A 22,431-nucleotide genomic window follows, 5' to 3' on the forward strand; every position below is an offset into this window, starting at 1 on the left:
GAGTCCACCCAGCTCATACCTGACATTAGTTAGGGAAAAGTAAAGGCGGTTGGTCATTGTCTACATGACACCCTTGTTAACCGTGGGCCACAGAAACAGATGACCTTTACATCATCTGTCCTATAGCCCACAAGGTCTGAAAGGGGGAACTTTACTTTTACTTTTTACTGATCAGACTTAGCATTCTGTAGTTTTGGCATTTCAAATATTTTGTTATGTTCCTATGACTTTTTAAAATTTTACATACAATTTTAAAAGTTGTTTTTTTTTATGTGCCTGATGCTGATCAGTTGAGACTTATAAAAGAAAGCATGTTTTTTTCAAGAATAAATTTATTACATTCATGTAAATAACAACTTTAGCATATGCAACCCATAATGAACCATTTCATTATGGCATCCTTATCAAAAGGATAGATATTAATGTGAGGAATTATACATGCAACCCACAATTACATTTTCTTTACACAACCTGGGTAGTCATCTACAAAATACAGACATTCATGAGATAAAAAGAAAATCCTTTGCACTTTAGTAAAAAGGTAATTGTTAAAAATGTCCAATTACAATCCAAATTGACATGGATATGCATAACAGAATTTACAGTTTTACTAAAGTTAATGCTATTTTCCTTTAGTCACCACAAGAAATATCTTTAGTAAATTAAAGTTTTTAAAACAATAATTACCAAAAAAATAAAAAGGTTGAGTTTGAATAATATCACATATACAGTATTTCAGAAATAAAATGAAAAAAAAAAAAAAAGCTTCATTGCATGCTTTTAGTATCTAAACAATTTTTTTCTGTTGATAATTAATAACCTTGAGTGCCACATAATCGTTCATTTTAAACAATTCACAGTAATAAAAATTATTTCCAATTCAACATTATAAAAAAACAAAACAAAAAACATTACTAAAAATGTTTTGGCTTCTCCCCAGAAATGAGAAAAAAAATGTATTGCTCAAGTCAAACATTTTCTTGTTGTCACCTTCCGAATAGATAATTTCAAAATGTTATTAAATATTCAGGATAAACCTGTGCATCATGAAATATAACATAGATTCCATGGGGAATAGAACCACCAGAGTCATATGGTCTGTTCGTTCCTGGTTTGTTAGGTAGAAATTGAGTATTTCCATTGGTAGTGACATTTTCTCCAGTTAATACTCTTGCTACATACATATATCTGTTGCCTAGAATATCTGATTTAGCATATCCAACTGAGTAGGATGAGTTCAATGCAAAGTACACACCTTTACCATAGGCAGTACCTTAAAATAAAAAAAAAGAGCAACTGCTGAATAAACCTTAAATGATTTATATATTTTTTTCTCTTCTGCATCAATTCACTTTTTTTAAATTCTAAAAATGAGCAATGAAATATATTATACACTTGACAGAAAAACAATAAAGAAAAGATTTTAAGACATTTAAACAAGGATAATCTACTTCAATTGATATTAACTCTTTCTCTCCATAATTATTTTACTCGTTCTGATAGTATTCTTCATTTTGCTCATTTGTATTTCACTATCCAGTTCTGATTTAACTTCAATAACTTTTTGTTTGCTATCAGAAAATGTTAAATTTGGTACAGAATTATATAGGAGAATGCATTACACAACACAAATTAAAGTTAATAAGTCCATGGGTTCAAGGTTGGCATCGTCAATTAGGAAAGAAAGAGTTAATAATTAAAATCTTAAAAATAATATGACATTTATCCAATTATTTGGTTCATAACCTGGGTTATTGGGGTTTTGTGTCATGTTTTTTTTTGGGGGGGCATCATATATGTGAGTAAAGGTTTTCTAAGCAATTCCTTTTGAATGCTGCTAAAAGCTATCTTATATAGGTGCCAGTATTTGTTTTATTCATTATTGAAAATATTGACAATTGGAGGTTTGGGCTAGGATGTAATAATTTCCAATTCTGAAGGAATATCCAAATTATGTAAAACAGAAAAAAACAATAAAAGAAAGTTGGTCTTATTTTGTTTTAAAATTTAGCAAAATAAAGTAGGCACTTTGAATTAATAAAAAAAGAAAATTATCTAATTATCTACAATTAATTTTTTAAGTGCTGGAATTATGTTTTAATCATATTTATGTGTGAAATAGTAATAGATTAAATTATTTAATCATATTTGAGGGGTTAAAATTATGCACTGAAGTGAAAGCAGTTGGCTTGGGTAAAAAATTTGCATTTATTCTATGTAAGTTATGTTGAACATACCATAAGCTATTTAGAAATACATTAAATTATACAAGTTGAAGGGGGAAATAACACAAAAAAATGAACATTGAAAATGTGCAGTAAATAAAAAAAATGTAAACTGACCATTCACACCACAATGACTTCTGTCAAATCCATTTTCATTGATAAAAGGAACAGTCTGTGCAGCAGTGCCATGAAATAGTTTTAATTCATTCTGATGTCCCTTAGGATTATGCGCATCTATATCTCTTTTCTTAACAGAAAATTGCTGGTACAGTGCTTTGTTTTGAATGCGCTCAATCTAGAAAATAAAAATAAAATAGTTCTGACATGCACGGCGATATAGTAGAAACTAAATTTTAAGGTTTAATATAGCTTTTTTTTTTTTAAAGTTAAAAGGTTGCAGAAAAAATTCATTATCAAAACTCTTTTTCTTTTTAACTAAGGGAAATATGTTATTTCAAATGTGTACAATGATGAAAAAAAATTTTACCTTTTTAATAGGTAAATTTCCTCCCTTGGATGTAAAATGTTGTTCTACTTTAGTATACTCCTCACTGCCAGGTTGTACTTGTACCATCTTCAAATTTTCTCCCTTTGACATTTTATCCCATTTCCTAGGCAAGGGCTCACTAACTGCTGATGATTGTACAAATATTCGAGAGAATGTAAACCCTATTCTTGTACTTGCAATACATCAAAATAATATATAAATTGAGATGACAGTGTGTTCACATAATTAAATAATTTCATTGTTGCTTATAAGAATTGTTTCATAGAATATTTACAAGAAAACTTGTAAGAGGTGTAAAAATAATTCATAAAAAACAAGAATCAGCATAGCTTTTACAATGCATGAAATCAGAATTAGCTTACACCAATCCTTAGCTTCATGTATAGAAAGAGACCAAAGAGAACAACTGGGGCTATAAGTTCATTGACCTTTATTTCCATACTATCCCTGTGATTTATTGCTTCAATTCATATACATTTCAGTTACATTGTGTTCATTTAAATATAGCCGTACCTGGTATGGATAAATTAGAATAATGTTACCATCTAATCTCTAAATGGTACAATAGTTGGGATAATTGATACATGAGCATAAAAAACAGCTAATAGAAATAAATGAAGTATATAATAACATAAACTGAAAATGGATGGAACATTGCAGCAGGAATTCATAAACTGAAAATGGATGGAACATTGCAGCAGGAATTCATGAAAGATGACTTTATCATTAGGTCATCTGAAAGAAATAGATCAAATCAAAGAGTGGAAAAGATGGTAAATGAAAAAACAAAAAAACAACCTCCAATGAAAAAGAGCTACAAGGCTTTGATGGATGGTTACAATAAAGACAAACCTATGAGAGCATGGAAGAGGTGAGTGAAATATAGTGATGGAGCAGATTGGAAGAAAAAAAAATTCACATGAAAACCAAAGAATGTCTGCTGTCTAAATAAAGACTATTTATAATCATTACTGGGGGTTAGTGGCTGAGTGGTAAGGCAACTGGCTTCGGAGCCAGTGATTCCTGAGATTAAATACCAATAAAGCCTGGGATTTTGAACAACAGGATTTTCAGGATGCCCATGAGCCCACCAAACTGTAATGGGTGCCTGCATATACTAGGGAAGTAAGGATAATTGGTCATTGTGAAGGCTACATGTCACTCTGGTTAACCGACTGCCATAGAAACAGAGCTTTATATCGACTTCCTTTATAAATCCTCAGGGTTACCTTTTCCTTCTTTTATAATCATTAACATTCGCACATATGTTTCTTTCTTTATGTTATAAATTACAGACATTTCTTCATACAAATAGAAGATACTTACATTTAGTTTTGTCGTATCGTCTGATATCAAAAGATTGTTTTCCTCCTTGTTCCTCTTGAAAAGTTTCCTTCATTTTTTTAAAATTGATACTAATTTTCCTTCCTTTCATGTCTGTTATTTCAAAAGTATCAGATTTATTTTTAAACTCTCTTTCGGTTTCACTATTTAAACTGAGAAGAAAACATTTAATGTTAATATTAGGTTCACCTTACAACAGCAGGTCTCAACTTGTAGGTTGTAACCCCCCTGGGAGTTGAATGACGATTTTCCAGGAGTGCCCTAAGCAGTGGCATAACTATTGTGGGGGATGGGGGGGGGGTAAAATTTTAAAATCCCCCTGGGCCCCCACTTGAGGGGGGCCTTTAAATGAGTCATCGAAATTTTTTTTTTACATGAATATTAAATATTACGCCATTTTCTCATGTCATGGTGTCAAAATGCAGGAGCTCCTAAATAGGTCAATCCCCCTTGGCTCCAAATGAAGGCAAAGTCCTAGCTATGCCACTTAGCCTAAGACAACTGAAAGTATGGATTTTTTTGGGGTCTATTCTGACTTGTAAAGCTTCACATTGTACAAAGTTTTTCCACTTTTTTTTTGTTATCCGAGGTTAAAAAACTGAATCAGAATGCTTTAAAACATTTTAATTGTGGCAGTAGAAATATTTTAAAGTTAAAATATCCCCAAAGCAGCATTAGCAGTCCATCAATAACACTGAGCAGGGCATATGTTCCATATGGGGGATGAATGTATGCCAATGGCAGTCTTTTTAGTTGAGCTTAAAGGTGGTCAGAAGTGCCCCATGGAAATGCTCAAAGACATGCTTAAGTGCCAACTTGCTTTAACTGACATAAAAGAGTTGTAGCCAACTTCAGAACAAGACAACTTGAGATCACTTATAAGGCTGTGGGATACACATCTGAGACCAAATGAAGATCCACTGTCATGGATAGACATAGCAAAAAGAGAATCTAGATTGACAACAGTTATGTCTGCACTGGAAGAAGCAAAATATGAAGAAAGTTCTAAGGTCAGCCAATAAAATCTACTTAGTCTCATAGATCATCGTGAATGGACATCCCCTCAATGTGGTAGACCATTTGAATGAAAAATGGTATCAGTATCCAATGAACAATATCTATCTTAATTTGCAAAAAGCTTCTTTGATGTTTTCACCAAAGATGTCTATGCTCCATCATGGGCATACACTGGCAAGACCTCACTACAGAAAGCAATGTAATTGCAAAAGCTGGTATGGACAGTATAGAGGGACTGCTTAAAATTCGACAGCTACTCTTGTCAGGGCACATTTCCCCTATGGAGGATGATTGTATGCCAAGGGAAGTGCTTTTTGTTGAGCCGGTGCAACAAATCATACCACAAATGAAAAACAAAAAATTATCACAACTTACACAGAGTCAAAACTGCGCCATTTATCTCCCTGTTTATACTGCCATTCAATAGATGATGGCACAGCATGTAGCAGTGACATGTGATGCTTACCAACTGCTTCAACCACTAGTTTTTTTAGTTGTTTATGGACTTGCAACATTCCAGTAGGTTGAAATCCTTCCGTTATCAACAAATGTTCTTGAGCTCTAACTGTCACTTTGATTCTGTTTTGTAGACCTAAGTATTCCAATGACTTGATCTAGTTTTGGTTATTTATGAACACAAAAAAATGATGCTATTAAAAATATCAGGAAATAAAATATTATCAAACAAAAAAAAAAAGATTTTCACTGATTTCTACCAATTCTGACCAATAACTATGCATAATATTCAAAAGAAAAAAATGGCCTTCATCAATTTAGCTCAATGATTGATTTTTGGGTACTTAGATCTAAGACACCATTAAGAATAATTAAATTTGAATTATAATTTATATATAATACAGAGGTGAACAATAGTAGTCAAACTTTATAAAATTCTCTATTAATTTCCTCAGCAACATGAAAACACCATAAAAACATATACTGCATTAATCTGGTAAACAACCATTATAATTATGCACAACCACCAAACAAGGAATTTTTAAAAATCAAAGCATTGAAAAAAAAATGTGGAAGAAAATATTTTGTCTTGTATCTTGTATAAATATTAATAACTAAACAATAATGATACAAAAATAACTTTCAAAATAATGTCAACTATCAAATTATAACGCATACACACTGAGACTTTGAATACTAAAGATCAGAAAATATTGTTTCGTGTGCCGGCTCATTAAAAAAAGTGCAGCAAATGCTGGAGAGTAGCACAGCAGCATAGAGGAATAAATGAGGAATCTCCGTGTTTAGAGTAAAAGAAATTAAATATTACACACTCTAATTCAATAAGAAAATAATTTTTTAAAAAAATTTTAAAGTACCGAAATTGTGGGCAATAGATAAAAAAATGATCAATAATATTACGATTCATATTATTATTATTATTATATTACGATACGATTCATCAGTACCCTCAGAGGTGTCGCATCTGGCAGAGAAAATCAGTAGTACCGTTGCAAGGGTGAGCGATTGGATGGTTGAAAATAAACTCAAGATGAACGAAGACAAGACAGAAATAATTAAGATTGGCACTAGGAACAATGTCTCAAAAGTTGAAAGCACAGATTCTCTCTTTATCACGAACTGCCATGTTCCTTTTGTCCATGTAGTGCGGAATCTTGGAGTTTTCTTCGACTCAACACTATCTTTCGACCCACACATAAATCAGCTCTGCAAAGGTCTTTATCTGCAGCTGCGCAGATTAGGCCAGATCCGACCATATTTAACAACGGAGTCAACAAAAACGCTAGCTGTGGCATTCATACTCTCCCGCCTTGACTACTGCAACGCCGTGCTAGCAGGTATACCTGATGACAAAATAGCCAAGCTGCAACGTATACAGAACAACGCCGCTCGAATAGTCCTTAAAAAAACTAGACAAGATTCTGCTACTACGCTCTTGCGCAGGCTCCATTGGTTTCCCGTGAAAGCGAGAATCGATTACAAGGTCGCCACACTTTGTCATCAGTGTATATATAACAATGAGATGCCCTTGTACCTTAGCGAACTGATTACTCCATATGTCCCCCAGAGAACCCTGCGCTCAATGGACTCAACGCTTTTAGTAGTGCCACGTTTCTCCCTCAAAAGCTACGGTTTGCGTGCTTTTTCAGTTCACGGACCAAAGGTTTGGAACTCACTCCCCATTGATCTCAGACAGACAACATGCTATACCACTTTTAAGAAGAACATTAAGACCTACTTGTTTAAAACTTTTTTAGATTAACTGTTATTCTAGCAATTGTGTTTATGTTTGTAATGTTGTTACAGCGCCTTGAGCCTACATTTTGTTTGTTAACAGCGCTTTATAAATAAAATTATTATTATTATTATTATATATTGAAGCCCATGTGACAATTGATATATTTGGTATTCTTTGTGTGGTTGGTTCTTAATCTCTCAACTATAGCTTAGTTTGTCTGTAGGTAAATCCAGCATTGAATATGGGGGAGTTTCACCGGTGTTATTGGCCTTTGGCCTTGCTTATAATTCAAGCCTCTTGGGATATGAGCCATGGAGTAATAATTTACATCTGATTGGATATTTCCCAGACAGAAATTTGTTCTAATAAGCAGATGGAGGCAAGCTTTCATAGGCCTAGAGTTCTTGGAGTCTTAGACTCTTATGGCATTTACAAAGAAGAAGAATTTGTTCTTTATTGTTAATGGCAAAAATTGGCGCTGTAGAACTTGTGGAGTGTATTTAGAAGAGTTGTCAGAAATCATGCTTTGACTTGATCAGGGTTTACTAGGAAGTGACGTTCAGAATTCAGTGCAGCCTATGATATTCGATGTCATACCAGTGTCATGCTGACTCCACATTTGGTTTACAAAGCAGGTGAAAGTAGGTTAAAAATAAAAGAAATGTTCTTGATGTCTAGTGAATGTGTCCAGTAAATGTTTAGGTTGAGACCTTGACCAGTTATTTTGTAAATAAATATGCTGGCTGGCATAAAAGAATATTCAAAAGAATATTCAAAGAAAGGGTATTGAGTTAATGTGCTTTCTGGAAAGGTCTTAAAAAGAAATTACTGTCATTTTCGTTAAGTTAATACAGTCACTCAAGCTACATTATTATCAGTAATAGTACACATATATCTATATAATTTATATTGTAGTCAACGCCATGACTTGGATTTGTATATTTTGTTTGGGGATTGAGTTTGAAAGGAGAAAATATCAATCACTTTTATATATAGATTTTGTCATTTTGGTGTATTATTAAATGAATTTGCAAGAGTGTGCTGAGATTTGACTCAAATAAGTTGATTTCCTAAACGATTATGACAGAATCTCTCCTATGTTACAAATATAAGATTTCCACTAAGATTATGTATAAAGGCATGTTTAGACTGTTGAGTCTATGTATCATAGAAAATCTTAACTGTAGAGACAAACAGAACCTGGATATAGTATTTGGTACTCAATGACCTTAATCTCTTTCTTATTTATTTGAAATCCTCGATCTAAATGTGAAAACAGGCAACAGCTCGACTAATATTGGCTGCCAGATGAGAGATTTCTGATGGAGCTTCTCCATATATATATATATATATATATATATATATATATATATATGTATATATGCATATATCAGAACATTAGAGCACCAACAAGTTAAAATAGTGACAAAGGACTGACAAACACCATGGTGTTAATGATAAATTGTAATGAAATTAAGGAAATCATTGAGGTACCTCAAAGAGTACAGACACTTTAGGAGTTTACAGTTAACTCTTGGGAAGCCAAAAGGTGGCAGAGTCTGACTATTCCTATTGACACTAAAAAAAATGTACCTGCGCGTTTGATAATTTGGTCAAATTTTGTTCTGTATCTTTTTCTTCTTTAAAAGCTGCCTTGCATTTCTCCTTTAGTTTTTTCTCTGCTAACATTCTTTGTTCAGCACTGTCGGAATAAATGACCAGTTCTGCTTTCTGTGATACACTAATTGGTGGCATATTGGCTGAAAAACAAATTAAATAAATGACCAGTTTTGCTTTCTGTGATATGCTGACTGGTGACATATTGGCAGAAAAACAAAATTAATTAAATAAATGAAACTATTAAAAAGTTAAATAAAGCTTCGTCTTATTTATAAAAGGCAAAGGTTAGCGATGGAGTAAAATTGTAATGACAAAGATATAAATTATTTATATACGCTGGTTATATCTAATTATAGTATAAAATAAAATTGACCAAATAAAAAATTTCTTAACAAATACTGACCTATGGATTTATCATGAGAAGAATGGACTTTGGCTTCTCCATGGCCCATGAAAACATTAAAAACATGAGGATCAAATATAACCAGCTTGATTTTGGTGAGTTTCTTGGCTCCTGAGTTACCAAACTGTTCAATGGCACTGAGTATAGATTTTTTGATGCTATGGTGATTAGCATGACGTGATCCTATAAAGTGAAATAAAATTAGCTTACATTTTTGAGATGAACAGTCACTGATTATGGAAAATATAAATTTTTCAAATTTTAAATAAATGACATGGGAGCAGATGAAGAAAGCTGCTCAGAACCAAGTGCGGTAGAGAGGTATGGTTGGGGCCCTATGCTCCTCTGGCAGTGCACAGGATTAAAGTAAGTAAATAAATTATAAAACTATTAAAAAATTACAATAAGGAATTTTGAGAATGCCTATTTTATAACATTGAAAACTTTTTATAATAGTTTTTTCTGTGTTCACCTTCACCTATCCCTTAGTCTGTTGAACAGTTGGGGGTACCACACTAGATCTGCTGACTGTCTTTTCCATTCCTCTATCTTTTGCCCTTGATAAAATTTATTTCAATGAAAGGTCTAGCCATTTTTTAGGTTGTCTTCCCATTGCTTTTTTCTGTCTGCCTCTTCTTCTTTTTCCTGGTACTGTGATCTTGTGATATGGCCATAGAGTGTTTTGTGATCCAATTCAATTGCTACATTGATCCTGTTTTTAGTTTCTTCATTAGCGATGTGGTCTTTGTAAGTGACACCTAGGATCTTTCTGTAGCATCTGAATTCTATTGCTAGGATCCTCCTCCTCTTGAGATCTGCTGCCAGCAAAAAGCTGACTAGTGTCAGTAGTTTTAAATACCTTGATGCTATTGTTTCAGATAAAGGAACCAAACCTGAACTGCTGACCAGAATCACACCATCCACAGCAGCACAGGCAAAACTTAAAACAAAACGGAAAGACAAATACATAGTCAGCGACACTTAAATCAGGCTGGTGCACACCCTGGTAATGGCCACATTCTTGCAGATCTTGGAAACTGACTGCAGAGAAGTATTTTTTTTTAGTTGTTTTTTTTTAAACATAAAATCATTAAAATATTACTTCTATTTTTTGAAACCTATTACAAACCTGCGCCTAATACAGGCAATGACAAAGTTGAAGCTCCAATTTTCTCTGCCTCCAGCAGAATTTTAGTTACACCTTTGTCCAAGCACTTGGAGAACTGATCTTGGCTGATGTGTATGATATTTTTACATTGTAACTTGGGGGCTGATGTTACAACTAGGCCATCGGTTTTCATCTCATCAACTGGAAATAATAATATAAAAGTAAATTTTAAAAAATGCTATAAAATGCAATTTTACAAGTAAACTGTATTGATGACATGAAAACAAAAATGAGATAAATTAAATATTTTCAATTGTTACTTCCCCATCTAAACAGGTGACAGTGTAATAAATATTGCTTCCAAGATGTGTTTAAGTTCTACATTAAATTTAATCTTTTTTTTCTTCGAACGTTATAAGACTTGTATATCTGTAACCTAGTCATTTTTAGAGGATAAAACATTAATTCAGGCTAAATTTGATATGAAATGAAATAAATAACTGCCTTGTAGTGTGCTTTGAATTGTTGAACTCCTGCATGACTTCCATGTTATCCAACAGGAGAGTTGAGCCAGGAGATACATTTATTTCATTTATGAAGGGTAAAAATCTGGCATTCTAACCTATCATAAAACATTTAAAAAGGAAATTCAGTAGTATGTAACTTTGAAAAATAAACTTCTGCAAAGCAAGCTCTTTTCAAAATGTTCTGATTTAAATTAATGATTCCATTAGATGCCAAATAGATCAAAATTAAAATGCTTTCATTCAACTTTTTAAAAAATGAAACAATATAAAAATTTTGCTAAATACACTTCTGCCCAACCCACACCAGGACCAGCAAGAAGAACTAGGATATTAAAACATATTCTGAAATAATCTTGTCATTCTGTTCAAAAGTTGTAGTAACACATTGTATTTTTTCCTTCCATTGTATTTTTACTGCCAGTATTATTTTACCTAATCTGCTGACTAGGGTACCCCCGACAAAATAGCAAATAGCGAGGACAAAATAGCACCAACAAAATAGCGCAGAAAAAAATATATTTCAGTCATTTTAAAGGAAATACTTTAGATATCGTAAAATATAAATAGATCGATTATTTATTTGTTTTAATGTTATTATTATTTGTCAGTCATTTTGCAGGAAACAGTTTTGATATCTTAAAACATAAATATGCAAACAGTAAGCAAAAATTATAATAAGCTAAAATGAATAATTTCAAAATATATCATTTTTTTACATCACAAAAGTGAAAACAGTCAAAGATACTTGTTATTATACACACACAAATTAACTTTCATAAGTTAATTCAAGTCAAGTAGAAATTTCATCACTGCTTGAAAGGGGTCACCACATTTCAAAATCCTATTTTTAACATGTTATGCATTTTAAACATTGGTGAAAAAGGGGAATGATATAAAATTTAAAGTACTCTCATTCTCTACAAATATGGCATACTTTCAGATCTATTAATATTGAAAAAGATCAACATCAACAAAAATGCTGCTCTGGACATTAAATTACTTATAATCCAGTACTTGTATACACATCATATTTATAAGTCAGTGCTATTTTGTCTTGCACTATATTTTCGGGAAATTTCACGCTATTTTGTCAGCGCTACTTTGTCCAAGCTATTTTGTTAGGTCACCGCTGACTAGAGATAAATAATCTATGCAATGTTAATTTGCAGCCATTGTCTAATATAAAATTCACTTTTCCCTTTATCACATCAAGAAAAACTTGGTTTCAACTTGTTTTTGTGTGCAAAAAAAAAACAAAAATAAACAAAAATAATCCTAGCAAAATCCATTTCTCAATTATATTAATTTAGCTTTCTGATTAAACTTAATTAATTATTGTGTAAAGCAGATGATAATAATTGCATTATTCCCACACATAGCCTAAGTAAATCATAAAAATGTATAAGGTGTGTTACATTTTAGACATACTTTGTACAAGTAAATTATAAATATATAGACCTACATTGGCCTAGTTAATCTTACAACTTGTAATAGAGTCATGTTTGGTATGATGATTAACCTTAATTGAATCAGTGCACGTTTAATATGATGATAATCTTATTTAAGATGTTTTTAGCTCGTTTTTAAAACAATGTCATGTTTTAGTATGTTAGTACTGTGTTGTACAAGACAAAGGAATTACTTTTCATAACAGGCACACTAAATGAAAATGAAATATTTCTTTCTCATGGTATTAAGTACTCAAGGTATTAGTCATGGTATGTGTAATCAATATTTTGAGTACCATTCAGATTTGATACTTACTTTTTCTAGAACATTCATCTTGAAGCTCTTGCCCACATATTTTGAGTAAAGTTTTACAAACTTGTCCTAAAAAGCAAACAAAGAAAGAATTGTCACTTTTAATTTCTGAGTTTTATTCCATTCAAATTTGAAACTTATAAACTGTTATGTGATTTTTGTGTGCAACTATTTGATCACATTTTATATTTCCAATGATTGGACAGATGATATAGAAGTTGGTGAATGTGAATATGTGCATAAAAACACTTTCTCTAGAAACAAAATTTATTTTGAAAATCTGATAAAAATATTTTATAGTTTCTTCATAGCTTCAAAACTGCAGTTTTTTCAAATAATTACCCCATTAATTTAAAAAAAAATCTGGTTTTCCTCATTCAACAATCATTACATAAATACCTAAATATGAAAGCTATAATTAGCATTAAGTATGATAGACATATACAGCAATTAAATTTTTTCCATTATCAATATTAAAGTTACATAATAAAGATAATTTTTTGTATATAAAAAAACATTTTTTACCTGAGTGTGAAAGGTCCATGGAATCCTTTATACCATTAACAATAACATCAGAATTTCTTTCTTTAGTGATGTCCCCTTGCTTGATCTTGAGACTCACATTGCCATATTTTTGTATACCTTTATTATCTGTTGGAGCTAAAGAAATGATTGGTACATTTTACAAAGCAAAACATTTGATGTCTAGATTTAAAATGTAATAAGCAAGTATTTAAGAGATGTAAATATGTTATAACTTTGAGTTTTTACCTTTTGAAAAATAGGAGGCAAGATGCTTTTTAAATGATCCTGTAAAATAAATTTACATGCTTTATATCAAATATGAATACAATACTTACATTTTTAGTGAAAGTAAAACAAAAAAACTTTTTTTTCTACTTATATATGTTTTTAGATGTTTAGAATGTTTAATCATTGTCAAGCATAATATTTTTTTTTTACCAAAATAACTTGCGCTGCTGGCCTCTTCCTCTATATCACTCTGTCCACCAGTGGCAAAACTTTCTCTAGCTGACTTGAAAGCCTGTGTGAAAGTTGGAGTCAAAAGGTTTAAACTTTGCAAAAATTTTTTGGGTCAAACAAGATAGCAAGCCTTAACCACAATAAGCATTATTTTCCCTATTGGCCTATGAATAAATATTTATTCCACAAAAACTCCTTCTTTCCTAGTGCTATTAGAGCATGGAATGGGTTGCCTGAGCTAGCCAGGAAAACCAGTGACTTGGTAGAATTTAAGTCATTGGTTAACATGCATGACTGAATCAATGACGCGTAGGATGTAATCATCTTCTTTATTGAAGTAACGTCTGTATTATATAAGATAAGATAAGATTTTTTGCTGTCAAACTCTTTGACTGGAAGGCCTAAATAATTATTTTGCAAAATTAATTATGGTAATTTTATTATTCAGAAGTGGTGACTTACCTGGACACTTCTGTCCCATTCATAACACCTATTGTTTAACTAATTTACAACCAATATACTGGATGGCTGACTAGTTGTATAATATGCGCTTCAGACTGTCATCACAATGGTACTGACTTAGAACCCTGCTTACTTCTATCCCTTTGCCATCCTGCAGGATGTAATAAACTTCCTTTTCAATGGATTGAATGCCCAAAACATTAAAAAAAAAAGTTTTCTAAAGAAGAAGAAATGGCTTAAAATGTGTGCCTAGGATATGGTGAAAATTAGAAGATTAGATTTGCGTTAGTCTTATTTGCTAAAACAAAATGTGAGGTCCTAGCCTACATTAAAAGTCATTTCAAACTGTACTTCATACTAAAAATGGATAAGAAATGCTACAAGAATAACTATAATCAGTAAATAACACAAGATGTAGCTATGATGTGCCCACTGTGCAGCCGAAAATTCTAGGCTCATATAGGTCTCACCAGCCACATGAGGAGGCATGAAAGCCCAGTGCAAAGCCCTCAGCACCCTGGATGACAAAAGTAGTCATCATCGAACCACGATGGACGAACTATATAGTTATGATGTCTTTGGAAATTTATTACAATTATTTGAGAATATGATAATTTACTTCTGTAAGTAGTTTTAGAATATCAAACCAGTACAGTGCAAAAACCTACTCCATGCTGCATGAGTATTGGAGGATTACTCTAAGAAGAAATTAATTAATTAAATATCAAAATTGGTCAAAAGTTTCCCCACTATTTATGAAACAAAAAAATTTAACTTTCACAAGTTGAATATCTTCTCTTTGTAAATGTACAGTAGCTTAGCAGTCCAAGACAACTTATCAAAATAATAGAATGCTTTCAAAATTTTGCACAAACTATTAGGTTTTGAACTATAAATAAATATAAATAAATAAATAGAGTAAAGTGCGAAGTTCGAGCGAATTAAGCCCGCTGGCAGCAATTTTCAAGTTTGGATTTTTATAGCACCGTAACGGTCTGACCTATGGTATCTCTGATGGTATCTCTGAATTCCTCGTCCTTTTTTCTATAAAAATAGATTGGATTTAATGTATCACTAGGCTTAGTTAAAATTAAATACGAAGTCAAAGAGGTGTAGGGTAAGTATCGCCAAGCGTACTTTTCCTTGAGCGGATTTTTCCCCAGTTAGTAAGCTCGATCGGGTTGATGGAAGGTTCGAGCAGATCAAAGAAAATATATCTAAAAACATGTTTTAATATTTAATTTTTACTATAAAGTCATTTTCTTTTTACTCCAGCGCAAGAACACCATCCATTGCACCATTTCCCACCCTCCACAACTTCAAATAGTCTCTTTGAGCTGATGAGCCATCAGACTTAAAAATAGCCTTAATCCCATTACCCATTTCCTTCACTACCGGGTAGTAAAAAAGAATAATTCCACACCTCCTGAGTTTGACCTCACCATGAACTTAGCCTTTACAAGGAAAAGGAAATAGTATGTGTCGGAAGTAAAGAAAAAAAGGTGCATGCGCAGTAGCAATATAGTAGTAATTTGGTAAACATTCAAATAAAAAAGTTATAGCAATAAAAAGTGAACTGTTCGAACCTCTTGTCAAATCGGGACTGCTCGAACTTCGCACTTTACTCTAGATCATAAATTTTGAAATACAACACAACATAAAATGTTAAATGTTTTTTATGTTTCTTAAGAATCTGAATGTTTCAATTCTTATGATCCCTTAACACAAAAAGAAGACTCATGGATTTATTAAAATTATATACTGAAGTGACACAATATTAAGTTGAAAGATGTTTTATCCTTTAAACTCAATCCACAGAAAAAGAATATGAATACAAATGTTGAAAAGAATTAGGAATGACAGTAATGTATAAACTTTATAAATATTAGTACAAAGAATGTCTTTATTGTATAAGTGACTTACAGAAACTATTTTAGCCCGAGACACTTTCTTAGAATATTCTTTTATTCTTTCAAATATTCTTCCGTCAGCTAGTGTATTTGTAAATAACAAAAAAAAAGTACCCTTTGCAATCCGTTTCTATGGCCCATGTTTAATGAGGTGTCTTGTGACCAGCACAACGGCCAAACCCCTTTATTTTTCCCATCTAATGTCAGGTACCCATTAGAGCTGGGTGGATTCAGTAAAAGTAAAGTTCCCCTCTAAGACCATGTGGTCAATAGAGCAGATGATGTAAAGGTCATCTGTTTCTGTGGCCCATAATAAATGAGAGTGTCATGTGGCCAGCATAACGTCCAAGCCTTTACTTTTCCCCAACTAATGTCAGGTACCCATTAGAGCTGCGTGGACTCAGAGGTGCCCTAAAGATCCCGAAATTAAAAATCCGTTTTACTAGGATTTGAACTTGCTTTACCACTCAGCCACTGCACCTCTGGGTGAAATCAAGGGCTTCCTAAAAATCCTGAAGTTCAAAATCCCAGCTTTTACTTAGATTTGAACACTGTGAGCACCAGGTTCAGAAGCCAAGCACTATACCACTCAGCCACCTACTCCCCCAGTGTATTTTTTTTTTTACAAAACAACTGGTCAAGGCCTCAACTTGAACAGTCACTGGTCAACTAAAACGTACATTTCTTACTCTAGTGACCTTCTTCACTAACCTGTCTTCTGGACTAACTTGTCTGTCTTCTGGACTAACCTGTCTTCTGGACTGAATGTGCAACTGAGAATGACACTGCATTTTGTTTTGTAGAGTTGGTAGGTTTCACTGCTTTCAGAGAACATTACCTAGCATGTGTCATGAAGCATGTGTATTTATAAAACAAAAGCTCAAGAGGGTTGTTAATTTACTTACTTGGGCAACGTCTGTGTCTCTTGGGAAAACAACAATACTGATTTTTAAGCTGAAATGTGGATTCTGAGCAGCAAAGTTTTCAATGGTTTTCATAATGACTTCAGCTGAATCCTCTGAAAGAATCACATCAAAAATACACTTTTTGAATAAACTATAACTATTGATATTACTTTGTTCAATGCTTTTTATTTCAAAATGTATTTTTAAAGCACAAGATGTAACCAAACACCTACCTGGTGAATAGCCTAAATTTCCAGTACCTAAAGCTGGGAGAGAAATAGATTTGGCCTTTAGCCTGTTAGCTCCTTCCAACAGTTTGTACACTAAGTGTTCCATCTGTAACATCCATGACATACTTCATAAGTAATTTTTATCAAAATATAAGACAATATTTTTTTGTACAATAATATCCGTTTTACAACTTTACATTAGTTAAATATTACATAAATGAAGACAGCACTAGGGACCAAATTTTTATAGCGAGAATTAAATATGATGAAAATAAGGGACTGCATCATTAATTACACAGAAAAAGAAACATAAAATCTGAGATTATAGAGAGCCTATATCTAAGTGACATGCTAATAACTTGAGGCTACTGCTAGAGATAACATCAGCATGTAAAAAAGAAATTACTGAGATGCATGAATAAATCATGGAATATATCCATATCCAAACTAACCTGCACAGTATCTCCCCTGAAGCGTGAAAGACATGCATGGAAAATATGTTTGCACTGCAAATTGCCTCCACTAGACTCTGCAAAATCACCAGTTCTGACTCCATCACTAAACCTACACACAACAATGATGAATACATTTTAAGGTATAAATATAATGACATTAATAGTTACAAGTAAAATAAAGACAATGGAAATTAATTTTAAAAAGAAAAGTAAGTAAAATTCATAGTTATTAGAATCATTATAATTAAGAAAATTGCACATTTGAAAATATAATAATGATTGTTTGGTTCATTTCATTTAATGTTATTAAACAAATATTTATGTCAATTATATAAAGTAACATCACAATTTCTCGTAAACTAACATTCTTTAACACTTTTAACTTTGACTTTAAAAAAAGCTATCGATAAAATTTAAATGTCTGAAATTTGTATTTTTGTCATAGGACATTAAAAATGATGGTTAAAGGATAAACTTGTAAACATTATGACCACACAAGAATAAAATGTTTTAAAGAGAAATTTTAATGAATTAAATATTGAAAACTATAGGAATTTCTGGCAAGGAATAAGCTTCCAACTTAGCAAGACTCCATAGCAGTATGATATAAACCAGATTAAATTCTCACCTCACCGTACCATCCACATTCCCAAAAAAGAATCATTCTGACTGGTAGGTCTAGTGCTAATAGAATTTTTCTTTAGCTCACATAACCAATATTTCAAATAAGAAAAATTCATTCATAGAGTAACTCATAAAGCCAGTTCTAAAATAAATGAATATATCTGTTGAATAATAGTCTGTGTTTAATTAACAAAAAATGTTGTTTGTTAAATGTTTTACATGTTTCGGATGTTCCTTCAGAGTCGAAGATAGTTTACTTCCTAGTCCAAACTTCCCACAAGATAACGGGTGATGGGAGCGGACAGGGTTTGAACCCGGGACCATCGATAAATCTGAACGACAGTTCAGCGCACAAACCGCACGACCAGGCAGCCATCCTTATTTAACTAGGTGTCAATTTAAAAAAAATTGGGAACTGCCTAATTAGAATCTCAGGGTTTGAACTTATTTGAATGAAAAGGTGCCTCAGTGATGGATTGGTAGAAGTGCTGCTAAAGACCTTGCTCTCTGGGCTTGGCCTACCAAACGACAGTCCAGCGCGCAAACCACACGACCAGGCAACAATGAAGCATTGGGATATTTAGTAAATCACATAAGCTATGTGTCTGTAGTTCAGTTTTGTTATTTTGTAAATTAGAATAATAACAACGTCAGAATGATTAAAGTTAACATATTGGATGATAACAATGAGGATTAAAGTTCTGCAGAATTGGTCTGTGCAGTAGAAAATTGACAAAACTTTTGTGCAATGCAAATGAACTATACATTTTCTATCATACTTTGAAAAGCCAATATGTTCCTAACCTACTTATTCTTGAATAAACACCAAGAAAATCTAGCATTAACAGTGTCTCTCTTGAATAACTGTGATTTATCACAGAGTACTTCCTCTTAAGGCTCTTCTGTTCCACACTTTTTTCGATTAGTTTATCATTTTAACTGTCACATTTATTCTTGTTATGTTATCATAGGGCCTTGAACCTACATTATGTTATCCAACAGTGCTTTATAAATTAAACTATTATTATTTTAAGGCTGTTAAGTCTTACTATTAAGAAACTCAGCTACATGTATCTCAGGTGAACGTGTCTATTTTTCTTTGTTGACTAAAACATTTTGGCCTCACCGTGCATAACTTGCCTTCTTTATAACTTTCATAACTTCTTTATACATAGTCAGTTGTCGGAATAATTATTCTGAGTAATCAGCAAAGCAGGACATAGAAGATAACTTTTGGTATTTGTACTTCTTCCAGAATGAGCTAGCCCAGACTTGTTTGAGGATAGTGAATATATAGAAGAGATCAATGCTAGTCAATATTTCACTGTAATTTATTCTGTCTTGCCTTGTGGAAGTTAACAATAATAACTTATAAAATAATTTATAAGTCATAAAATGAGAGTTACCTATTTAGTAATTCATTTTGTATGTCATCTCCTGCCTCACGTAATATTGTTTTGGCTAACCTCCCTTTACTCAAATCCAAAGACTTGTCTACAGTGATAACAATGATATCAGTCTGTGGAAGAAAATGATTGGGAAGATAAATACATTTAGTTATAACTAAGGGCATCATGACAAAATCAAAATTTTCAAGAAGGAACCCTCTTAGTATCTTAGCAGAAAGTCTTTCTTTCTCTTTATCCTCGTGAGGATTGCCATCAAGGTGATCAGGGGTAAACTTGTTTTGTTTTTCTATTAATCTACTTTCAATAGCTTAAAATAAATTATAAGCATAAGCTGTCATTATCTTAAAAATTACAGAAATTCCTTTAAAAAGATAATATTATTTCATTCATGTTAACAAAACTTTGCAAAGTCATTGGTTTTCCTAGCTGATTCAGACAGTTCTATGCTCTAAAGTCACTTACAAAAGGAAGTTTTATGAATTAGTCCTAGTATATAGGTTATGTTTTTGTACTTTCAAATGTTTTATGCAAAATTTCTATTTTACTTTTTTACTTATCTTCTATTCTGGAATATTTCTAAGTTTAGTGATTTGATCAATGGTGTTACTCTACTAAATTAGACAATTTTCTTTTTACATTAGCCTTAAATTAATCACCTAATGGAGTAACTGTTCTTCGTTAGTTGTCTGTGTGCCCCTATAAAGTTGTTAAAGTTGGATGCTGAATGCTGAGACTGAAAGAAGAATTCAAGCATTTGAAAGTAAATGCTACAGAAAAATGCTTGTTATCAGATACCAGGAAAAGAAGACAAATGAGTTACAAGTCAACACTCTGGCTGGCCAAAAGTAGGAACTCCTAAATACTGTCAAGAGATGAAAGCTGAGCTGGTTTGGTCATATTGTAAAGACTCATTTTCAAAAGTCAACCTTCAGTACAGAGGAGGGAGCACAAAGAAAGGGTAGTCCAAAGAAAGACTGTCTGGATAACATGAAAGCCTCTCTTGATATTTTGGTAAGAAGAGCTGATGGCTGGAAAGAGAGGCAGGAATTGGAAACACAATTTGTGACAGCACTCCTTTGATGATATGGGACAGGTGGGAGATGAGCGACTGGAGTAAGAGACCTTAAAGAATAATAATTAAATGCTCATCAATGAGAGTCACTTACGTCTTGTTTGTTTATTTCACCCAAAACAATGTCCACTTTCATATTTTTAAAATCCCAACTTTTTTTAGCAAAAGACTTTGGTGGAGATCGACTGTGAGACTTAGTAGGCTCTGTACAAAAAAAAAGTTTAATTATTAATTTATTTTTGTAATGGCAGTTTCAGTAGATTGTTTTACTATAAAAAAAAATTGAGATGTGTATTATAATAATCTCATAGTTTTAAGTTAAAACCTACCTTTTTTATCTGTTGGTTTGTTAAAATGCTCTATTTCAATACCCTGGGCCTCAAACCTATCCATTATTTCCTTTATGTTATCACTATTCACATCACATAAAAAGATGTCTTTGAAACTGTGTCTCCCTGATTCTAAGGAGCTCTTAATTGATTCAAGCAGTATTTTACAGGCAGGTAGTAAAGGAAATTTCAAAATTTCTGAAAAATTAGTTTTGAAACATATTAGCATTTAAAATGGTGGAAACGTAAAAGTTTTACAAAGCTCAATTGCATATTCTTAAATAATATATTAAACAATCTAAAAAGAAAAAAAACAACTAACTTCCAAGACCAACTGTAGGTAAACTTATTGTGGAATAGTTTTTATTAGCCGCATGATGAAGACAAGCTTTCACTGTTAATTCTAATTCTTTCTCTTGCTGATAGTCTAAGTATACAGGACAGACAGCATGGATTATATTTTTTACTTTTGACAAAGAGCCACTAGATGTTTCAACAACTGAACCAACAGAGGAAGATGTATTGGACCTCTCAAACTCTCTCTGTATCTCTAGACCTCCTGGAATAAACAAAAAGACTTTAAAAGCAATAAAAACAAAAAGAAAAAATTATAAATGAACTAGAAAACAAAAGAGCACTACTAAGTTTATTGGGGGGTTTTCATGATAAACTAAGCAATGTCGAAGACACTAAAGTAAACTTACTATGTTACCAATTAAATATAAAACACAATTGAGCTACAAACAAAAAAGAGTTTAGAAAATTTGATTCTGCAGTGCTAAATAGTGCAAATAAAAACACACTATAATAAACCTTTTAAAATAAAGAACTTCTCAACACTTCCTACATTGTGTATGCCTAATACACCAAAAATCTACCTATTAATTGTTTTTATGCCAAGTATGTAAATCTCTAAAAACATCATTTATTGAACATTTATATCAATATGGATCTATAATACACAGCATTCCAAAGTGCACTTCTGGGAGCCTAAGGCAGGTAATGGCAATGTTTGGCCACACAATAAATTTTTGTCAATGGTGGACCAACACCAAGACAGTCTATAGCACAATAGTTCTTCCCTCACTTTTAAATGCTTCAGAAACCTGGACTTTATGCTGTTCTCATTTCTTTATCAAGACCATCTTATAAAATACATCAGGTAAACTACTACAGGTATCACCCTATGGACTATGTGATTCTGCAAATATTAAATTTAGAAAAAGTATTAGTCCCATGATATACTGAACATAGCCATTTGGATGGTCGTCAACTTCCCAGCACAACGCAAGATGCTCACTCTAAAAATAACCTTGACATGTG

General features: G+C 32.4%; 1 protein-coding gene across 9 annotated transcripts in view; it reads right to left on the reverse strand.

The window, feature by feature from the left end:
- Positions 1–324: 324 nt before the first annotated feature.
- The window catches only part of LOC106074370 (protein mono-ADP-ribosyltransferase PARP14-like), a 44,537-nt gene continuing 22,430 nt past the window's right edge, over positions 325–22,431 (reverse strand). For 8 of the 9 annotated variants that reach the window (XM_056018126.1, XM_056018123.1, XM_056018125.1 and 5 more), the window contains 19 exons: positions 21,431–21,667; positions 21,109–21,306; positions 20,874–20,983; positions 19,705–19,817; positions 17,672–17,783; positions 17,223–17,325; positions 16,990–17,102; positions 13,692–13,773; positions 13,500–13,538; positions 13,254–13,388; positions 12,732–12,797; positions 10,462–10,641; positions 9,333–9,515; positions 8,903–9,069; positions 5,470–5,708; positions 4,060–4,229; positions 2,713–2,858; positions 2,343–2,520; positions 325–1,273 (listed from right to left, as the gene is read on the reverse strand). In XM_056018126.1, the coding sequence (XP_055874101.1) occupies positions 1,008–1,273; positions 2,343–2,520; positions 2,713–2,858; positions 4,060–4,229; positions 5,470–5,708; positions 8,903–9,069; positions 9,333–9,515; positions 10,462–10,641; positions 12,732–12,797; positions 13,254–13,388; positions 13,500–13,538; positions 13,692–13,773; positions 16,990–17,102; positions 17,223–17,325; positions 17,672–17,783; positions 19,705–19,817; positions 20,874–20,983; positions 21,109–21,306; positions 21,431–21,667 (2,837 nt within the window). In that variant the 3' untranslated portion in view covers positions 325–1,007. The remainder of the gene's footprint in view (positions 1,274–2,342; positions 2,521–2,712; positions 2,859–4,059; positions 4,230–5,469; positions 5,709–8,902; positions 9,070–9,332; positions 9,516–10,461; positions 10,642–12,731; positions 12,798–13,253; positions 13,389–13,499; positions 13,539–13,691; positions 13,774–16,989; positions 17,103–17,222; positions 17,326–17,671; positions 17,784–19,704; positions 19,818–20,873; positions 20,984–21,108; positions 21,307–21,430; positions 21,668–22,431) is intronic. The other variant, XM_056018124.1, reaches the window with a different exon arrangement.

This window comes from Biomphalaria glabrata, chromosome 1, assembly GCF_947242115.1.
Source record: "Biomphalaria glabrata chromosome 1, xgBioGlab47.1, whole genome shotgun sequence".
Taxonomy (NCBI): Eukaryota; Metazoa; Mollusca; class Gastropoda; family Planorbidae; genus Biomphalaria; species Biomphalaria glabrata.